Genomic DNA, 21,306 nt, shown 5'->3' with positions numbered 1-21,306 from the left:
CCTCTGCTATAAACTCACTTGGTGGCCTTCTTTTCTTCCTCTTCTTTTCTCAGCTTCTGCTCACATCTCCAATATGGGGATGGTGATACTGGCTGGCTGACCTTACAAGGTTGTTGTGAGAATTACAATGAGATAATGAGGTCACCAGCCCTATGGGGGTAGGACAGGGCAACCCCAGGTCGGTCCTGTGAAGCGCTGGGATTACTCGCGATCCTGTCGCTCCTAACCTGGGTAGCCCTGCTTCTCAACCCGGGCTTACATTGACATGGGAGGGTAAGCCCATGCCTCCTGCCTCACTCGCCAGTTTCTTTATTGTTACATTTATATACCGCCTTTCGTTAAAACAATCCCAAGGCGGTTTACAGCAGAATTTAAAAACAAGATTGTAAAAAAGACAATTAAAAGCCAGTTGTGTGGGTACTTGGGCTGCTGGCAGCCATCTTGGCCATAGAGGTCGGGGGAAGGAACAGCCCAGCAGCAGGGAGGTATCCCAATGCATTCTGCTGCTCATGCAGTGCATTGTGGGATATAGGGCAGCCCGTCTTCCTTCCCCTGGCCTGCATTTGGAAATTCTATATAGCACTAAATATCATCGTCATCCTCCTATCTGGGGAATATATAGCTACAGCAGGGGAGGAGTGAGTAGTTGCATGCAAATTAGATGTTACTCCGGTTAAAGATTAGCATACTTCAGCTACTGAAACTAGGTGCTATCATCTTAGTAAGCCTCTGTCCCCCACCCGCACCCCCAACTTTGCCAGCGGTGTGTCCTCCTGCCGGCTTGTCCTTCTTCTTCTTCCTCCTCTGTTAATGAAGCGTTGATGGTCCCTGGATTTCTGCAAGAGATCTGCACAATGGAAGTAATTTCCTGAGTTTGAAGACCGCCTGCAGTGGAGGAGGCAAGCCCCCAAAGCAGACTCCCTTAGCTGCCGTGCCACACACCTTGCAAAGACAAAGTGATGCGCGGTGGGGAAATTGCTCTCTTTCTCCGCTCCCAGATGCGATAACTCTTCCTGATTTGCAGGGCGCCCATGACAAGCCTGCCAGATGCATATCGCCGGAGACAGAGTGCTGAAATCCACTTAAAGGGAACCCTGGGAGGCCTATATCGGAGGCTGTGCCCCTCTGGAAAGGGATTTCCTAGGCAGCAGGGAAGTGGCTGTACTGTAAGCTCCCCCGGCCATGGCCTTTGGGTTCGTCATCCTGTTTCATCCTAACAGATGCCAGAGGATTTGAAATATGAAAGCAGAATGCGGGGGGGCGGGGGGGAGAGAGAAAAGGATACACAGCCCACTGACCCACTGAAAGGGTGTCAGCCTTTTGCTGGCCAAGGGGGAAGCCTATCTATAATCCTGTCCTCTGCTGTGCATTTGGGGCTCACCGGGTCCCCTGCCAAAAATATTGCATTGAGGGGGCTTAAGAGAACAGGGAATCATTGCCGAACAGGCAGAATTTAAATACAGGTTGTGGATTGGCCATTGCAGCAAGGGAGGAGAGCTGGTCATGTGGTATTCAGCGTGAATTGTCCCCTTTGCTAAGCAGGATCTGCCCTGGGTTGCATTTGAATGGGAGATGACATGTGTGAGCACTGTAAGATATTCCTCTTAAGGGATGGGGCCACTCTAGAAAGAGCATCTGCCTGCTTGCATGCAGAAGGTTCCAGGTTCCCTCCCTGGCATCTCCAGATAGGGCTCAAAGAGACTCCTGCCTGCAACCTTGGAGAAGCCTCTGCCAGTCAATGTAGACAATACTGAGCTAGATGGACCAAGGGTCTGACTCGGTATATGGCAGCTTCCTACGTTCCTCTAGGGGAGAATAGGAGCCAACTCCTCATTTAGCAGAGAAATCCAGTATGTTGAGAACAAAGCTCACAAAGGAGATCTGGAGATGACATAAGATGAAGGGGCATGGTTTTGATCACAAACGGGCCCGTGTGCCCTGTTTGCAAGCAGATTCCCGCCAGCGCCACATTCACAGTGCGTCCGGGAGTGGCTCTCCCTGCTTTAAAAGGCAGGGAGACGTGTTCCCAGACAGGCTGGGAAGCCGGTGCTGGCTAAGTTTCTGAAAAATGGAGCTCAGGTGCTGGCTTCCCAGCCTGGCCGGGGACATGTCTCCCTTCCTGTTAAAGCAGGAAGATCCGCTCCCGGCTGCCCTGCGAATGCAGTGCTGGCTGGAATTTTCTTGCAAACAGGGCTTATGGTCCCGTTTGCGAGTGAAACCACACCCCCTGCATCTGATGTCAGACACAAAGGGTGTGGCTAGGGCACCAGGCGTGGCCCCTGAGCACAGCGGCCCAGGTTCTTTGAACCCCCTCGCACAATGGTGGCTCTGCCCCTGTTAGTGGTCAATGGAGTATACATGATGAGCCGGCTCTCACAATCAGTGAGATCCAGTTTGGGGAACTCAGCGGGGAGAGCGGGCTAAGCCCGCTATCCCTGCACACGAGCAGTGCAGGAGCCCTGGGCGGCCGGATCAGCCGCTCACACGATTGCCAGCTCCGTGATCGAGCTGGCGGGGGCTGGGAAGTTTGGGGCCCACACATCCCCCAGGAGCTCCAGTATGCCCTGCGCGAGCGCACAGGGCATACTGGGGAGACCCCCGAGCCGGGAGCATGCTTTTCAGCCTCCCGCCGGGGTCTACTCATGAGTAACCTCGGTGCGGAGCCACACTGCGGCTACTCACAATTAAAAAAAAACTGGGTTTGCAGAGCGCTTGCTCTGCAAACCCGGTTTTAGGGGTGGGCAACTTGAGCTGGTTACCCACTCTAGAACTACCAGGCTTGCAGCTGAGCCGGGTGGTTCTCACAGTTGCAGAAAATTGGGCTAGCAGAGGCTAGCCCGATTTTCTGCAATCGTGTGAATAGCCTTGTTATGTGTTGAGAGTTGATGCTTATGGGGTTACAGTTCCGAGCCCAGCAGGCTGGTAGTTCTCCCAGTTGCAGAGTTCAATCCCAAACTGGGCAGATAACCAGCCTGCTGAGCACAGGGTGAGACGAGGCGGGGGTGGAACAGGAGCATCAAGCACCACAGCTGAGACTTGTTTTCCACTCCCTACAGCTTGTTTGCACTGGCTCCCACTGGTGCAAGAGTACCTGTGGACCCAGGCTTGAGAACCCCTGGAGTATAGGAAGGGAGCATAGAGCAGGGGTGGGCAAACCTAGCCCTCCAGCTGCTGCTGAACTACAACTCCCATCATCCCCATTGTGGCTGGGAATGATGGGAGTTGTAGTTCAACAACAGCTGGAGGGCCAAGTTTGCCCACCCCAACGTAGAGGCATCCTGGAGAGATCCCCAAGCTGGGGAGGCTGCTTGCAGCCTTCTGGTCGGTGGGTTCTACTCGTGTGTCACTCACTCCGCTAACCTTGTCTAAGGGGAGGGTTATTTTGGGAGGTTTCCTGCCGGGATCCATACAGCTCCCATTGCAGCACACGATCGCCTAAAAGCAGGCTAGGCTCCCTTAGCCCGCTTTTGGTCGATCGTGAGAATAGCCTCCTAGTCTTATTTCCTGGAATGTTTTACTTCAACAAGGGATTATTTTTAAAATTTTTGCTTGCTTGCTTTCGGCTCTGTTTTGTTACATCTTGCTCCAATCAGCCTCCATCGCGCTGATGGCATTCACCCACTTTTGATCCTAATCCTGCTTCTGTCTGCTCACATCCCAAGCTTCTGTTTGTAATTATACTTAGGGGGATGGAAGGCATGCCGCCGCCCCCAACTTTCCCCTTAAATCCCCATCCCACCCTCCCCACCCCAGATTTATCCTGGATTTACTGCACATTTCCATGGCAGGAAATTATCTGTGATGTGAGCGGCAGCTTTCAGTGCCATTGAAATCACGGCCGCTTAAGTGCACTCCTCGTATTGCACTCCGGGACGCATTTGTAACGACGGCATTACACAACCCCCCGTGTTCTCTCTCCTGCCAGTACACGGAACATGATGCTGTTATTTCAACCCGGGGTTGGCGAGAGGCATTCTGGAGGTGGCCTGCTCGGCAAGCCACACCAGCATCCATCAGCATGGAAATCTGGCTTTCAGCATGCGCAGGAGAAATTCTGTGGAGTTCTCAGGCGTGAAATAACTTTGTTCAGCTGGCAATGAAGGAGGCGGCTGCTTGGCATCTTAAGAGCGAGGCCAAGCCAACAGGCGGAAATCTACTGGAAGGAGCATCTGGGGAAGTAGAAGAGTGAGGTGGGGTGGAATCTGGAGATTAGAAGGGGTTATTTCCCACATCGTCTCAGTTGCAATCATTAAGTAGAGCCAAGTTTTTCTGGTGCTGTGGTTTGTGTCTGGAGTTATTTTGTTGTCTTCCCAAGAGAAAAGATGTTGGAAAAACCCTCTCTGGCGACACAAATATGGCAAATATCACACACACAAATGACTTGCACAAAGGAAGGAGGAAGAGGCGGAGAATGGTGCTGGTCTTGCGGGAGCGAGCGTGCACTGTCCCCTTTGCTAAGCGGGGTCTGCCTTGGTTTGCATTTGGATGGGTGACTACCGCCCTGAGCCATTTTTGGAAGGGCAGTATATAAATCAAATAAATAAAAATACATAAATACATGTGAGCGCTGTAAGATATTCTTCTTAGAGGATGGTGCAGAAGGGAGAGAACCATGATTCTCTGAACCAGATGATTCTGAGAACCAGAAGGGAGGGAACCATGATTTTCATACAGAAGGTCCCAGGTTCACTCCCTGGTATCTTCAGGTAGGGCTGGGAGAGGCTGCTGCCTCAAACCTTGAAGAATTGCTGCCGGTCAGAGCAGACGTTACTGAACTAGATGGACCAATGCTCAGACTCAGTATAAAGCAGCTTCCTATGTGCCAACAGAAAACTTCCTGTATTTTCCTGAATCCAAGACAAGAATTTTTCCAGGTTCTTTGATATTAGAACTGAAGGGCTCCTTTTAAATTCAGAGCCCTCTTCCCTTTGAGTGAATATTGGTACCCGTTGTATTTAACCTCCATTTTTAAGGGGCTCGTCTTAAATTCAGAGTCCTCTTGTATTAGGATAAATACGGTAGCCTGTCGGGCAGTTCTTCATACCTTGGATGGAAAGATAACCCCGGATTTTTCTAGGACTGTGTGTGTAATTAATGGCTGAGGTGTTCCCAGGTACTTGCTTGATAGTCCAAATGGCCAGTCAGTCCGTGAGCCGGGCCCTCAAATTCTGGCCATCTCAGGGGATGCATGCTCATAGTGATATTTGGCAGTGTCTACGCTGCTGGAGATGGAAAATAGATGGTGGTATTGTTTTACTTACAGCTTTCTGTCTCTCTCCCCTTCTTCATTCTTACCACCCCAAATGATGAGGGTGAAATTGTAGTCATTGATAGGGTTAGGGCAGTGGTCCCCAACGTGGATCCCTCCTGATGTCGCTGAACTACAACTCCCATCATCCCCAGTTACAATTTATTGTGGCTGGGGGCGTGATGGGAGTTGTAGTTCAGCAACATCTGGCGGAACCCAGGTTGGGAACCACTGATGTAGGCTCTTATCATCCGCCACAAACTGTCTGATGATTCTTTATCTGGCTAGGGGCCGTAATAAAGAATATCTATCTATCCTGCCACCCTGCTGATGCCCCAAAACTCTGCCGCCTGAGGCTACTGCCTCACCTCGCCTCACGGAAGGGCTGCCCTGATCTAGTGTGTCTGTCTCAGCAGAGCCACCCCCTGAAACGGAAAGCAACATCTGGAGGAACCCTGCTTGGGACCCACTGGGTGAGGGTAACAGTGGACAAATTGTTTTAGTCTCTCTGTGGGGGAATCTTTGGAGGGCATTCCTGCCAATTTTCATCTCCATTCTGCTGGCAACATCGTTCAACTTTCATAGTAGTTTTTTCCTGTTTTAAAAAACTTTTTAAAGCTTTTAAATCACCATTGCAGATTTGGCCACTGGAGGCCTGATGGCCAGGACAAAAAAAGCCTGAGAACACACTGAAACCTGAAAGTCTTGCAAAGCTATCACCTGTTTTCTAGCTCTGAGGGTGTGGACCTTGTCAAAAATCCCCATGAACCTTCATCCCAATCCGGGGTTATCTTTCCATCCAAGATAGTACATAAGCCAGCTGGGGCAGCCAGTGCGAAGTCTGTGCTTGAACTAGACGTGCCCTTTTGTGCATAAGGCTACGGCCACTCCTCCTTTGTTCTCTTTCTTCCGTACACCACCAGAGGGGTGTTATATTTGAGTCCCGCTGCTCCAGACCTCTTCTGTTGTCCTAGGCGCTCCATGCATCTTTGGGCCCCTTGGAGGAGAGCACAGACTGCATCGTCAACTTTACAAAGCCAAAATGGTTTGAGTAAATATTTAGCCTTGCCCCCCTGATGCTAATGTCTACATGGCAAAGATGAGACTGGGAAGAGGCCACGTTTCCCCTCCTGGGTTTTCCAGCTGGAGGGTTGTGTCCGGCTTCTGCCCCAGGGAAGGATCAGCAGGCAATGTCTTCTCCTGCCAGCTGGGATTCCTCTCTCTGACAGCCCTTGGAGTGCAGCGCCTGGCGAGAGGCAGCTGCCTGACTTGCATGCCGAAGAGGCTTGCTTATTAACAGCAACAACTGCTTGAACACACACACACACCCTTATTATTTTTTTGGTTGAAGGGTGGGATGTGTTGGGGTAATCCGTGTAGGAAGGTGTTAGCTGAAAGTTGACAGGTTTGGAGCCATCTTTAAGACATGCACAGATCTCTTCACCTGAAACTTTAGGAGGGTTTCTTTGTCCATCCTGGCAAGAAGTCAGTGAGACAACAGCTGATGACAGAGCATCCTCCTGGACCAAACCCCAATGGATTTTGTTTGCCTTTCCAACACTGTGTCCATGTCCTTCCAATTTGCTGCTTGAATGCTGTGGAGTCCCTTCAGAAATGTTTCAAGGATGGGAGGCCTGAGCTCGTTTGGACTCCATCAATACAGTAGATCAGGGGTTCTAAAAACTGGGTTCCCCAGATGCTCTTGGACTACAAATCCCATCATCCATAGCACTGTGGATGGGTATGATGGGAGTTGTAGTCAAATAGCATCTGGGGATCTATGTTTGAGAATCTCTGCCAGTGTTCTCTCTAATTTTTTCCATCTGTGTGCAGAATGAGTTTTGTTCTGGGTGGCAGTATCAAGGCAGTGTGTGTGCACGAGCATTCAGAGTGGGGCCTTCCCATTCATATGCAACCAGGGTGGACCCTGCTTAGCTAAGGGGACAATTCATGCTTGCTACCACAAGACCAGCTATGCGCATACCACTCTTCAACGAAATAGTTCCCAAAGTGGTTTACACAGAAAAGGTAGTGTGGTGGTTCCCTGACCCCAAAGGGCTCACAATCTAAAAAGTAACATAAGGGCAAAACCAGCAACAGCCACTGGAAAGATGCTGTACTGGGGCTGGATAGGGCCGGTTGCTCTCCCCCTGCTAAACATGAGAGTTACTGCTATAAAAGGTGCCTCTTAGTAGGGGGTTCTTTACCCAGTTAGCAGAGGGTTATGTCAGTAGGACTAACTGAAATCCCCCCACAGACTTCTATTAGGGGAATATAAGTACACAAGAGCAGCCCTGCTGGATCAGGCTGCCTAGTCTAGCATCCTGTTTCCCACACTGGCCCACCACATGCCTGTGGGAAGCCCACAGGAAAAAGATGAAGGCTTGCCCTCTCTCCTGCTGTTGCTCCCTTGCATCTGATAGTCAGAGGCATCCCGTCTCTGAACCTGGAGACCTGAACCTCTATAGACATGTCCTCCATCAATCTGTCTCAGCCCCTTTTAAAACTATCCAGGCTGGTGGCCATCGCCACATCCAGTGGCAGAGAATTCCTTAGGTTAATTATGTGCTGTGTGAAAAAGAGCTTCCTTTTGCTGCTCCTAAATTTCCTGGCAATCAGTTTCATGGGATGACCCCTGGCTCTAGTGGCGGGAGAGAGGGAGAAGAATTTCTCTCAATCCACTCTCAATACCACTTTTTCCAGTTTTGCTGCAATAATAATAATAATGATAGATAATTAATTAATTAATTAATTAACTTTTTCTGTTAGCCGCCCCATAACAAATTGTTCTCTGGGCAGCTCACAACAGAGGATTAAAACATACAATAAAAACACAGAACACATTAAATCATAACAGACAAAAAAGGAGAAAAGAAAATACAATACAAACTCAGTTGATTTCCCACTGCAGCAGCTTTTTCAAAAGACCTGACCGTGGATCTCCTGCACTGCATATGATTTGGGCCTTGTGTAGCAGAAGCAAGTCTAGAATTTCTTACTGACCAAGCAGAGTTGGACCAAGCGGGCAGAAATCAAAATGAAGCACTCAGGGCGCGGTGGGGGGGGGGGCGCTTGAGATGAGTGGCATCATTACAATAGGTAAACAAATCAATATCCACCAAGCTTATCAGAGTTTTGGATTTCAGCACTATTGATCTTTTGAAGCCTGCAGATAATACTCTTCTAAGACCTCACGGTGAGGGCCTCCTTGGGCTCAGCTGGGAAACAGATTTTCAGGCTTCAACCGGGGACAAAGGGAAGTATCCTGTTTCGACCTGTGTTGAGAATTAAACTTCAGATGAATCGCAAATGGAGGCTTACGATCCTCCCCCGAGTAGTTTATGTTGTGCTTGCATTCGGATTCTGTATGCTTGTACGTGCTATTGTGGGAATGACCGTACCTCTGTTCGTTTTAAAAGTAAACCTCAGCAGAAGCCTCGGGAGGTATAGTGCTGTACTTGCATTCAACATATCATGGGAATAACTGTGCCTGCATGCAGATCTGTACCTGTGTGCACTGTATACAGATCGTGTGAGTGTTGAACATAACGTGTGAATAGGGCTTGTGATGACTATGCTCGAGTGCTAGAATCTAGGGATGTGCAAACATGTTCAACAATGAACCGGATCAGTTTGATGGTTCGACGTTGAATCGAACCCCTTGGTTCGGCTCGGCATCGAGCCGACCCCCACGACCTGTTTGGGGAATTGAATTTTTTTTTAATTTTTAAAAAATCAACTTACCCCCTCCTGAGGGCTTCTCTGAGACCGCGGGGGGCGAGGGGGAGGATGGAGCCAGCATTGCGTCCGAATGCTGCACTGCAGTCACTCTCTGCTGCAACTGGAGTTTAGGGAGGAAGCTCCTCTCTTGCTCCAGCTGTGATTGGCTGCTGTGGCTGTCCTTCAGTCCAGAAGGAAGCCAAACCAATGGTCCCTCTAACTTTTTTCATCTCTGTGCGGAATGAGTTTTGTTCTGGGCGGCAATATCAAGGCACTGTCTGCGCACATGCATTCAGAGTGAGGCCTTCCTAATTCAACCTGAGCAGGATTTAACATAAACTGAACGGACATCAAACAACTTGTGAGCGTGTGCACACTTGCACACCTTAGAGGGAACAGTGGCCGATGCAGTCAGTTCCCCCTCATCTCCGCAGTCTCCCTGACTGCAGAGGGCCTCCTGTACGTTACATCCGAATGTGGACAGGAGAGCCAGGGGGTGGAGGCAGAACTGCATGATCAGCATTATGTGCCAATGTGGCCTTTGCCCATTACCAATTGTAAGCCTAGGATTTTCAGAGTTTCTTGGAGTGAGCAAAACTAGTTCAGATTTGTAATGTAGACAAAAAACAAAAGCAACCCCCCCCCCCCCCGGCCAATTTGTAGTTTTGTCATTTTGCCATTTTGTAACCCTTCAGATGCAGGTGTGATTCCCAAGAATGCATCTCTGTGGTTTTTCAGAAATAGCTTTAGTTGGTGGAACAGGTACTTCTGCCTATCTTTTGCTGGCATGTGGAGACAGACACTTGCTGGAAAGTATATGCCAAGTCAGGCAGAAGACGTTAAGTTCCGCACTGTCTGAGGTACTGAAAAAGTCTTTGGGCAGTTCCCAGAAGCTTTAGCGGCAGATGATTAAAAGGATTAACTCTGTCTGACTCTTTACCTTCTACGTTTATATAGCTGCCTGGAGTGTAATTTGTCTTACTGGGCACTGCTTCGTGTGAGATTCATTTTCTGTGCGTCGACAGCCCAAGGGAGTTGCCACGACTCATCCTAGGCAGCACAGAAATTAAGAAGGGTCCCTTCCTTGAAAGACATATTTTGCCTGAATGCCATGTTGTGGATTTGTTAGAGGTCTCTGGGGATAAAATCCAAGTGGTTTGTACTGTCTTGGAGACTGTACTGTATAAGGTAGTGATCTTCACTGTTTTTTAAGCAGGGGCCACCACCACTTAATGGGCACAGCGGGAAATGACTTGACTACCAAGCCAGAGGTTGCTGGTTCGAATCTCCGCTGGTATGTTTACCAGACAATAGGAAAACACCTCTATCGGGCAGCAGCGGTAGAGGAAGGTGCTGAAAGGCATCATCTCATACCGCGCGGAAGATGGCAATGGTCAACCCCTCCAAAGACAACCACAGGGCTCTGAGGTCACCAGGAGTCGACACCGACTCAACGGCGCACTTTACCTTTACTTTGGGGGGAAACCCCTTCCATGTGCCAGCCTTCTTTCACTGTGCTGATCTCATTCATTCATTCGATTTCTATACCGCCCTTCCAAAAATGGCTCAGGGCAGTTTACAGAGAGAAATAACAAATAAATAAGATGGCTCCCTGTCCCCAAAGGGCTCACAATCTAAAAAGAAACATAAGACAGACACCAGCAACAGTCACTGGAAGTACTGTGCTGGGGGTGGAGAGGGCCAATCTCGGCACAATACTGTGCTTTTCTCGGCGCCGGGAGGGCCCTTTAGGAGAACCTCCTGTTAAGGGTTCTAGGAGGAAAGAGCTGGAAAAGGGCTGCACTCCCCCAGCACTCCGTGCACCCCTTCCAAGATGTAATGTAGCAGGGGCTCAAGAGAACTCAGCTTCCTTTAAAAGAGTGGGGGGCCCAGGTGCTGGGCAAAGTGCAGCACTGCATGGTGGGAATGGTTGCCTCCACATTTATTGTGGCTGGGGATGCTGGGAGTTGTAGTTTAGCAACATCTGGAAGAACCCTGTTTGGGAACCACTGGTGTAGAGCAGACCTGCTCAATTTAGCCCGCCCAGCTGTTTTTGGACTACAACTCCCAGCATCCCCAGCCACAATAAATGTGGAGGCGACCATTCCCACCATGCAGTGCTACACCTCCCTGAGCCGTTTTTGGAGGGGCAGTGTATACATAAATAAATAATCCCCAGCCACAGTGGCCAATAGCCAGGGATTATGGGAGTTGTAGGCCAACATCTGCAGGAGGGCCAAAGTTGAGCAGGCCTGCTGTAGAGCAGGGATTCTCAGTGTTGGTTCCCCAGATGTTATTGGACTTCAGCTCCCATGATCCCCAGCCCCAGTGGCCTTTGGTTGGGGATTATGGGAATTGAAGTCTAAAAACATCTGGGGACCCAGTGTTGAGAATCCCTGGTGTAGAGTATTCAGCTAAAGCTTCACACAGGCCCCCTAAACAATCAGTCAGGGGGCAACACTTAGGGTTGATGGGGGCCACCATTGGCCCCGGGGCTTTACAGTGAAGAGCACTGGTATAAGGAAATGTGAACAAATCCTGCAGAAAACCAACCTCTGAGCCTTTAACATCACCTCTTCAAGGGGCGCATCTATCCAGGTGCTGATACCAGAGTCCTAAACATATGCACATGGCGTCTGGGACTGGGTACAAGAAGATGAGATGCAGACGATCAGGCTCTGTTACTTTTTAAAATAAAAAGCAAACTACAGACAGGGGACAAATTGGAGCTATGGTGCTAGAGGAAGGAGAGCTTCATTCTTTTCTCTAACCTGTTTTGAATTATGCCCCCTCTGTGGTGACAGGGAGGGTGTATGGCTTTGTGGAGGTCCTTTCTCTCCTTCTCACTTCCTGGTTAGCAATAACTACAGTTATGGTGAACCAGGAAGCGAGGAGGAGTTTTCCCTGTGTCAGCTATGGTTACTGCAAACCATGGTGTGCCTCCAAGTCTGAACTGGAAACCACAGTTTGAACTGGGTTGGGGTTTGGAAGCAAACTATGGTTTGTAGGAACCCCCATTGGTTCAGTTCGAGTGTAGCAACTCTTGTGGTTTGTTGTTGCTATGTATTTATTTGTTTTGCTGGTCAATGGACAGAATAAAGATGATTGATCGAGTGTAGCAACAAATGACTACTGACAAATACCAGGGAAAACGGAAAGTGAAACCACTTCCTGGTTCCCCTGGCAAAACAGGAAGTGAGAGTGGGGAACCAGCCTGTGAAGAGGAGGGAGACAAAGCACATCCTGACAGCTGTCGTGGTTTGACTGGCACCTAAATTGATGCTACAGATTCATGGCTGTCGGCTTGCTGCCCTTTGATAGATTACAGGTTGAGTATGACTTATCCGAACTGCTTTGCACCAGAAGTGTTCCGGTTTTTGGACTTTTCCAGATTTTGGAATATTTGCATACTGTAACGAGATATCTTGGGCATGGGATCCAAGTCTAAACACGAAAGGTTACTGCACACTATACTTTATTTGTTTAGGTTTTATTTAAAGTATAAAAACAAATAAGCATTGAATTTACGATAACTACAGGTAGCTGTAAATGTAATGAAAACTAATTGCGAGATAATGCAATAATATTGCTGGTCATGTTAGACTCAAACATGGCATTTTAGGTGGAGATGAAATTCAGATTTCATGTGAAAATAATATTTGTTTGTTTGTTTATTTAGCGTATTCATACCGCCCCAAACCAAGGTCTCAGGGTGGTTCTGCAGTTCTTTTGTTGGTGCTGCGGGCACACATAGTGGTGGTTTCCGGATTTTGGAGCATTCCGGATTTTGGATGTCCGGAATAGGCATTCTCAACCTGTATCTGCTTTGCTGTGTTCTGAAATGGTGGTTCTTTCCTCCCGTTGCATCTCAGGTTCCCGTCCCCGCCTTGAAGACTCGTCTCCGCGGATAGTAGAGCACCCCTCTGACCTCATCGTATCCAAGGGGGAGCCGGCGACGTTGAACTGCAAAGCGGAAGGGCGCCCCACCCCCATCGTCGAGTGGTACAAGGATGGGGAGCGAGTGGAGACCGACAAAGAGGACCCTCGATCCCATCGCATGCTGCTGCCCAGTGGCTCCCTTTTCTTCCTGCGCATCGTGCATGGAAGGAGGAGCAAACCCGATGAGGGAGTGTATGTCTGTGTCGCCAGAAACTACCTGGGTGAGGCAGTCAGCAGGAACGCGTCTCTGGAGGTAGCCAGTAAGTAGAATTCTCAACCAGCGCAAGAGAATTTTTATATTGTGTCTTCAGGGGTTCTCAGGCTTGAATCTCCAGATGTTGTTTGACTACAAATCCCATCACCCCCAGCTGTTGTGGCAGGGATGTTGTAGTCCGGGGCTGCCCAACTTCGTCCCTCCTGCAAATGTTGCCCTACAACTCCCATAATCCTTGGCTATTGGCCACTGTGGCTGGGGATTATGGGAGTGGTAGTCCAAAAACAGCTGGGGGGGGCGCAATGTTGAGCAGGCCTGTTGTAGCTGAACAACATAGAATCCTATTACGTTAGGGCTGGAAGGGATCTTGAAGGTCATCTAGTCCAACCCCCTGACATCCCTGACAAAGAGCTCTCCAGCCTCTGTCTGAAAACCTCTGCTGAAGGAGAGCCTGAAGTCTAGCCTTAATCTGCTTTCTTGTAACTTCTACCCCTTGATTCTGGTCCTGCTCTTTGAAGCAGAAGACGTCTGTGCCTCTGTCCATGTGACCACCTTTCAAATATTTGAAGATGGCTATCGTGTTTCCCTTAGTTGTCTCTTCTCCAGGCTGTACATACCCAGCTTCTTCAACTATTCTTCATAGGACTTGGTTTCCAGACCCCTCCTGAATCTGCTCCGGTTTATCAATGTCCTCCTTAAAATGGGAAGCCAAAAACAGGATACCGTGTTCCAAGTGAGGTCTGTCCAGTACATTATTGAGTGGAATGATGACCTCTTGGAATCTGGACATGATGCTTCCATTAACGCAGCCTAAGATTGCATTCGCTTTTTTAGCGGCAGCATCACACTCCTGGCTCATGTTCAACTTGTCCATTGAAACACCTAGGTGCTTTATCTGGGGGCCCCAAGCTTGAGAACCCCTGTCTTAAGTGATATCTAATGCCTGATGCTCTTAACTGTCTTCCTGATTGGTCCATCACTGTTGGGCAACGGTGCGGTGTGATCAGACGCAGTGGTTGATGATATATGCTCTTGTGATGAAGTATTGTCTGACCCTGAACGAAGTGTTTTTGAGAATAATATGCACCTTGGCTGTGGATATTTCTGCTAAATAGGACTAGCATCACTAAAGTTGCTTTGAATTTTTGCACAAAAAGAAATAGGTATAATGTGTTAAACAACACGTGTATTGTATATAGCTATTGATGCTAATATTCCTTGTAGAATTTTTAGTTTGGTGAGTGTGTATTCTTGGGACCTAGTCCATGGAAAATATGTGTACTTCTCAGTGTAAGGCAGGGCTGCTCAACTTCGGCCCTCCTGCAGAAGCTGGCCTACAACTCCCATAATCCCTGGCTATTGGCCACTGTGCCTGGGAATTATGGGAGTTGTAGTCCAAAAACAGCTGGGGGGGCCAAAGTTGCGCAAGCCTATTGTAAAGGAAGTAAGATGAGTTAAGAAGGCTGAGCAGGAAACGTTTGGTCCCTAGTAGCACAGAGTTTCCTTCCTAGGGTGGCCCACTGGAGTTTTTTCCCCGGAGACACTACCTGCTACACCTCACATGCACGCTGGGTTTATTCGATTTCAAAAGTTATTGCTTGGTTCAATACAACCCCTGGAATTGTGGGGACAAACCAGACATGCTGCCGGATAACTATGATCCGATTTTTCCTTCTTAACTTAAAAGCAGCAACGGACAGAGAGAGGAGAGAAGAGGAGAGGAGATCTGGTCTTGTGGTAACAAGCATGACTTGTCCCCTTAGCTAAGCAGGGTCTGCCCTGGTTGCATCTGAATGGGAGACTTGATGTGTGAGCACTGCAAGATCTTCCCCTCAGGGGATGAAGCCGCTCTGGGAAGAGCAGAAGGTTCCAAGTTCCCTCCCTGCCAGCATCTCCAAGATAGGGCTGAGAGAGATTCCTTCCTGCCACCTTGGAGCAGCCACTGCCAGTCTGTGAAGACAATACTGAGCTAGATAGACCAAAATTTGACTCAGTATATGGCAGCTTCCTCTCTGTTCCTCTGACAGGCTCTAATTTTGCTAATTGTCCATTTGTCCAGCTCCTGAATTTGGGGGCTGGATTCCAGATCCAAAGAAAATTTGTCCAAGCCTGTAAAAACCTCCCCTTTTTAGGAAAGCATGCAGGGGTGATGAGGTTTGTATGATTGCTGTCCATACCGAAGTTTCTGGGAGGAATTGGTTCCTTCTCTGCAGATCCCGCCCCCGTTCCATCTGGCTGGGGATGGGAACAGCTTGCCCTGCAGAGGTGCCCTGCACCCTTCTTTTTGTCTCTTTGCCAAACTCTCATTTGCCCTGGTTTCCTTCAGTGCCCCCCAGCCCGCTTTATCGAGACACGTGGATGGAAACATTAAATACCCACACTGCAAGATAATAGAAATGTCTCTGCTAATCTCATTCATTGGCAGGGATTTGGGGTGTTTGCTTAGCAAAACGAGTGAAGCAGATGTCTGGAGAGAAGAGAGATGGGGCTGCTTACATACTGTATTCCTGCCACTTGATCGCTCCGGCTTCAGCAGGAAACGCTCTTCGCGCCGCGTCCTTGCCTGTGTGCGACCTGAGAGTGTTTGGGGTAGATTACCCGTCTGTTTTCACTTCCATGCTTTGCTGTGTTCAGAGAGCTTAGAGTGCCTGTGATTGCCCTAATTGGAACTCTTGAGTCCAGAGTTCCGCCTCTTTATTTGAAGGGATTTGAACTGTTTTGCCTTTACTTTGCCGCTGAGGTATGGTGACCACATTGGCGGTCCAAATGGCATGGCTGGGCATGCGTCGGCTGCAGAGGCAGACCACAGTATTACGCTACTTGCTTTGCCCCACACCTCTGGGTATGGGGGGCAACCCCCTTTTCAAAACTGACCCTTGCAAGTTTTTATCTACAAGTAATTTTTATCATTATTTTAATTATTAACAGGTGGTTTTTATGTATAGCTGTAATGCTGTGTTTGTTTATTTGTGCAATTTATAGTTATATTGAAAAGATTTTAAAACTAATGATAGCATGTCAAAGTTGGAAGATACCTTGGAGGTTTTCTAGACCCACCCTGTGCTTATTGCTTTTATGGCACCCCTAGGAAACTGCCTTCTACCGAGTCAGACTATTGGTGCATCTAGCTCAGTATTGTCTACACTGACTGGCAGCGTCTGCTCAACTCAGTTCACATTCTGTTGCTTAGAATGATAATGGTGGTAGTTGTTTAAGACAGTTGTCTGTAGCTTCACTCTGACATAGGGACAGCAATTTGCCAAGGAGAGGAATCAGAAAACAGACCTGGTAGAATCCTAGGTCTGTGGAATTCCCCGTTTTAAAGGGATGTGGTACGATTCGGATTCTGAATCGCGTTTTGTGCAGATCCCTACTTTTAACCTGGGTAGTGGATCTGGGCTACCCAGGTTTGGAGCTCCTGGGTCGGGAGGCTCCTAGCTCCTCAGATGATCACAGATTCCTGGGTTAACCCCATCCTACCCAGGAATATGTGGTCATGAGAACAGGCTCCATGTTTCTGAGAATTTTAGTTAATTGGCCCTGGAAACATGGTAGTCTCTAGGAGCCAGTGGAAGCACTGCTTATGTGACGGATTGAAGTGTTAATCTTTGTGTAAAGGAATCTTACTGTCTCTGCATCGGCTCCGGTCACTTTCTAACAAACATAAGACTTAAGCAAACCCTGCGCAGATAAGTTCATTCACTTCTGGGTGTCTGAACGTTTTCTATTAACTAGCTGGACTGCATTCCGGGCAAGCTGCCTTCAGTATGGCTCTCGCAGAGCAAAGCTCTCCGAAGCGAACAAACAGCCATGTTGATTGTGGGCGCAGAAGCGGTCCTGCTTTTGTTGTTTATCTGCCCTGACCTCAAGACCTATCTCCCCTGTGTGGCTTTGCAAGGGTTCCAACCGCATTGTCTTCTCTAATGGTTTTATGGAGACAAAGATCTACAAACAAACAGTGCGAAAGGCATCCAGGCCTGCCGGGGGTGCCACAAGATGAATGATGGCGTTCCTGGAGAGACAAGGCCAAGCTCCGGGAGCGAGGGAAATGAAGTGCCATTTCTGCTAAGCCTCCGAGTCACTAATGTTTCCAGCCGCTTCCCAAGGTGTACTTTGCATTAGCTGAGCTCTGCAGTGGGACTGGAAGTAGGGGGTTGTGTTGGCGGGGGGCAGGGGGGGGGACCTTTGGCTCCTAACCTCTGTGATTTGTGGCTATTGGCTGGATTGCTCACAACTTATGGCCGAAGTAAAGCTATCAAAGGAGTGTGCTGCAGCCAGAGTAATTGGTCAAAATGCAGACATCAAAAGGAAATCTATAAAATGGTTTCCTGCAAAACTGGTGCATGATGTGGTGGGGGGGGGAGAGAAGAGTTATTCCAAAGGCCAGAGAAGACTCTCCAGTGGCAGATTGTCCATCACCTGCGTGGACCCGTGCTTGGCATTCTTGTTCATTGGGACCTCCGATACAGCATTATCACCAGTCGAACCCTTCCCTTTTGTGCTGTAGGTTTCTGGCTTCCTAACCAGCCAGTGGAAGTGGGATGTAAAGATGTTATGATAGGAGAGGGCTGTTCAGCCCTCCTGCAGATCTTGGCCCAGAATTCCCATCATCCCTGGCTATTGGCCACTGTGGCTGGGGATTATGGGAGTTGTAGCCAAAAATAGCAGAGGGAGGGGAGTTGAGCAGGCCCGTGATATGGCAGTGTCGGGTATGGGCAAGTTAGGCACTGGGCCCAGGACTTTCAAAACAACCTCAGCTGACTCTCGAGGTAGTGGTGTAGCAAAGTTGGCCATTGACTGTGGCTAGTGGTTTTTTTACACTCTCCGCCCTTGCCGTCTCTGCATTGGCCTCCATAGCCCTTGTTCACTGCTGGCTTCGTGCTCTTTTCCATCCATTACCCAGTGTAATAATGATCTTTAAAGCTCTACATGGCTTGGGGCTGGCTGGGGACCGTGTTCACCCATATGAACTTGCCAGAGTCCGCCATTCAGCATCTCAGAACCTGTTCATGGCCCCGCCACTAACAGAGATCCAACTGGTGAGGACTAGAGACAGGGCCTTTTCGGTTGTGGCCTCTCAACCTTGGAACACCCTCCCGGAAGAGCTTCGCCATGCTCCCTCCCTTAGTGTTTTAAGAAACAACCGAAGACTCATGTTTTTAGAGAGGTTTGTAAATATTTTATCCATGGCTTATATTTGGTAGATTTCTTAGTTGTTTAGCTTGTTATTTATACCTTTTAATTTGAAACTTTTCAAATAATTTTTTAATTGTACCATATTGTATCTATTTTATTCACGTTGTAAACCACCCTGAGCAGTAAGGTACTGGAGGGGCAGGGTATACATATTTTAAAGAGATAAATAATGATGTCACCTCCTTGGCATGGGTTTGCATGGCACCTCCCCTTTCCTAACCCCACTTAGTGACCTCTGTGCAGAGATGCCAGGGATAGAGCCTGGGACCTCAACCATGGGCTATGAGGATGATGCTGGCATCCGTGTTCCCTCTAACAGGGACTCCCAGATGTTGTTGACTACAACTCCCATAATCCCCAAGCAAAAACCATTGCAGCTGGGGATTCTGAGAGTTGTAGTCAACCACATCTGGGAATCCCTGTAAGATGGAACAGTGGATGGGAGTTGTAGCCCATCAACATTTATTATTATTATTATTATTATTATTAATTCAGTTTCTATACCGCCCTTCCAAAAATGGTTCAGGGCAGTTTACACAGAGAAATAATAAATAAATAAGATGGCTCCCTGTCCCCAAAGGGCTCACATTCTAAAACGAAACACAAGATAGACACTAGTAACAGTCACTGGAGGTACTGTGCTGGGGGTGGATAGGGCCAGTTGCTCTCCCCCTGCTAGATAAAGAGAATCACCACGGTAAAATGTGCCTCTTTGCCCAGTCAGCAGGGGTTATTTGGAGACCCAAGCCTTGAACCCCTGGAATAGTGGGGCACTCCACCTGAGAGAGCTTTTCTAGGAGGACTCTTTTTTGATGCTCTTTTCTGAGCAAAACACGATTCCAGTGGACAACTCTTTCGCGGATATTAGGCAACTGTCTTATGTACATATATATCTTGCTCAATACAACGGATATGTATATACCGATTTTCCACAAAAAAAGTTCCCAAAGTGGTTTACATAGATATAAATAAATAACGCTGGCTCCCTGTCCCCGAAGGGCTCACAATCTAAAAAAAGAAGCATAAGATAGACCCCAGCAACAGCCACTGGAGGGGTGCTGCGCTGGGGATGGAGAAGGCCAGTTGCTCTCCTGCGCAATAAAGAGAATCACTACTTTTAAAAGGTGCCTCTTGCTCAGTCAGCAGAGGCACAAATCAGGCTGGTAACATAACTGAGTAAAGGCACGCATCAGGCCGGATCTAAATTGTTAGAAGCACACCTCCAGTGTTCTGGCATCCCTTTAGTCCAAACCTCTGGATTTGTTTCTGGCTTGCTGCATAGCTAACAGGCAGGAGAGCCTTCTCAAATGTCAGTCCGTCTGCCTTGTCAAACAAACAACCGAGAAGGAAAAACAAAAAACATAAAAAGCCCCCGCTTTTCGGCAAAGAGCTCGCATGTTTCAAAATAGCTCTTTACCATCTCCTTTTGTCGTGGCTGGGAATACCCTTATGAGAGTTGGCTGCCAGTGCTGGCTAATCTGATGTGTCATTTGATTGACTTCACTGCTGGAGGAGTTCTGTGCTGAAGGCCGCACTGGAAATATTCGGGAATTGGTTTGTTTGCCCGTTTTTATGCCTCCACATTTGCAAGAAACCTTTGTATGGCTGTGGCGGAAGTGCCAACAGCAGGGGTTCTCAAACCAGAACCCCCAGATGTTGTTGGACTACAACTCCCATCATCCTCTGCCACAACGGACCAAGGCTAACTTCATTTTAGTTTGTGTTGTTTTGTTGTACACCGCCTGGAGTCGTGAGTTTTGGGTGGTATATAAATTAGGGATGTGCCTGAAGACTCTTCGGCACTGGCGGGGGTAGCACTTTAAAGGCAGGGGAGAGTGTACTCACCCCCCGCCGCATTTCCCCCGCCGGCGCTCTTCAAATTCCAAGCCCCTCGGGGCAGCAGCGTTCCTCCCTGCTGCCCCGTTCCTCCCGTCGGCCGGAAGTGGCCGAAAGTTGCGAGCGCGCGTGCTAATCACTGCCCGGCAATATGTCTCCAGCAGCGTTCCTTCTAACAGGGATTCTCAGATGTTGTTGACTACAACTCCCATCATCCCCAAGCAAAAGCCATTGCAGCTGGGGATTCTGGGAGTTGTAGTCAACAACATCTGGGAATCTCGGTTAGAGGGAACACCGGTCTCCAGGTAGCCCACACGAGGGTGGAGGGAGAGAGGCAGGTAGGCTGCTATGGAAGTGGGTGGCGTGTGGCTCCCTCGGCCCTGGGTCCTTGCACCCCAGTTCTTCGCTGGTGCCAGTGTGTGCTAGAAAGGGAGGGAGGCTGCAGAGGCCAGCAGTGATAGAGGTGATGGGTGGAACAGGAGGCACGGAAAGAAAATTGAGCTGTAGGCTGCCACCCACGTCACTACACTGTGGACTAGATGCATGGACTGTGGGTTTGCAAAAGAGAGCGAGAGGGAGCAACCTTGAGCTTTCCGTGCAAACTTCCAATGCGTATGCAGGTTAAGTGCCATGACTGACATTCAGAACAACAGACCACACATGAGAGGATGTTGCACCAGCAAGAAGCTGCTGTGCTAGCTAGTTATGCTACATCTGGAGCTTGGGTTCCAGCCTCACGTTACACAACTGCAGCTCACCTTATTTATTTTAGGGGGAACCTTTGCACAATTAAACCACAGGGGTTTTTTATAGCACAACTACGCAATCCTTTTGCATTCTTAAAACAGTGCTCCTTCTGTATGTCAATCCTTGTTCTGGAGGTTGACCACTGACTCTTCACAACAACAGAACTTCGTGATAACGCAACCCTCCTTATCTGTCGTGGAGGAGAAATCCCTGGGTCTAATTAAATCCTCAAGAGCAGAGAATACAACTTTGTAGCGAATCCTAGCTCAGCAGTCCCATGCTGGAGTCTCCCTTTGGAGTTTCTGTTGTGGTTGGAAAATGTTGCCTTATTTAATGTCCAACAGATTGGTCAGTTGCTGTGAACCACCCAGAGAGCAATTTTTTGTGGGGCAGCTAACAAATTAAA

General features: G+C 48.7%; 1 protein-coding gene across 8 annotated transcripts in view; it reads left to right on the top strand.

Annotated features, from left to right (window-relative positions):
• ROBO3 (roundabout guidance receptor 3) overlaps nucleotides 1–21,306 on the top strand; it is a 271,458-nt gene that overhangs the window by 108,916 nt on the left and 141,236 nt on the right. For 7 of the 8 annotated variants that reach the window (XM_053269999.1, XM_053269998.1, XM_053269997.1 and 4 more), the window contains exon 2: nucleotides 12,841–13,167. In XM_053269999.1, coding sequence (XP_053125974.1) covers nucleotides 12,841–13,167 — 327 coding nt within the window. Of the gene's footprint in view, nucleotides 1–12,840; nucleotides 13,168–21,306 lie in introns of those variants that run through there. The other variant, XM_053270000.1, reaches the window with a different exon arrangement.

Source organism: Hemicordylus capensis, chromosome 8 (assembly GCF_027244095.1).
Source record: "Hemicordylus capensis ecotype Gifberg chromosome 8, rHemCap1.1.pri, whole genome shotgun sequence".
NCBI classification, from domain to species: domain Eukaryota; kingdom Metazoa; phylum Chordata; class Lepidosauria; order Squamata; family Cordylidae; genus Hemicordylus; species Hemicordylus capensis.
The sequence above is the reverse complement of the archived record's forward strand: the minus strand, read 5'-3'. Positions and strand labels throughout refer to the sequence as shown.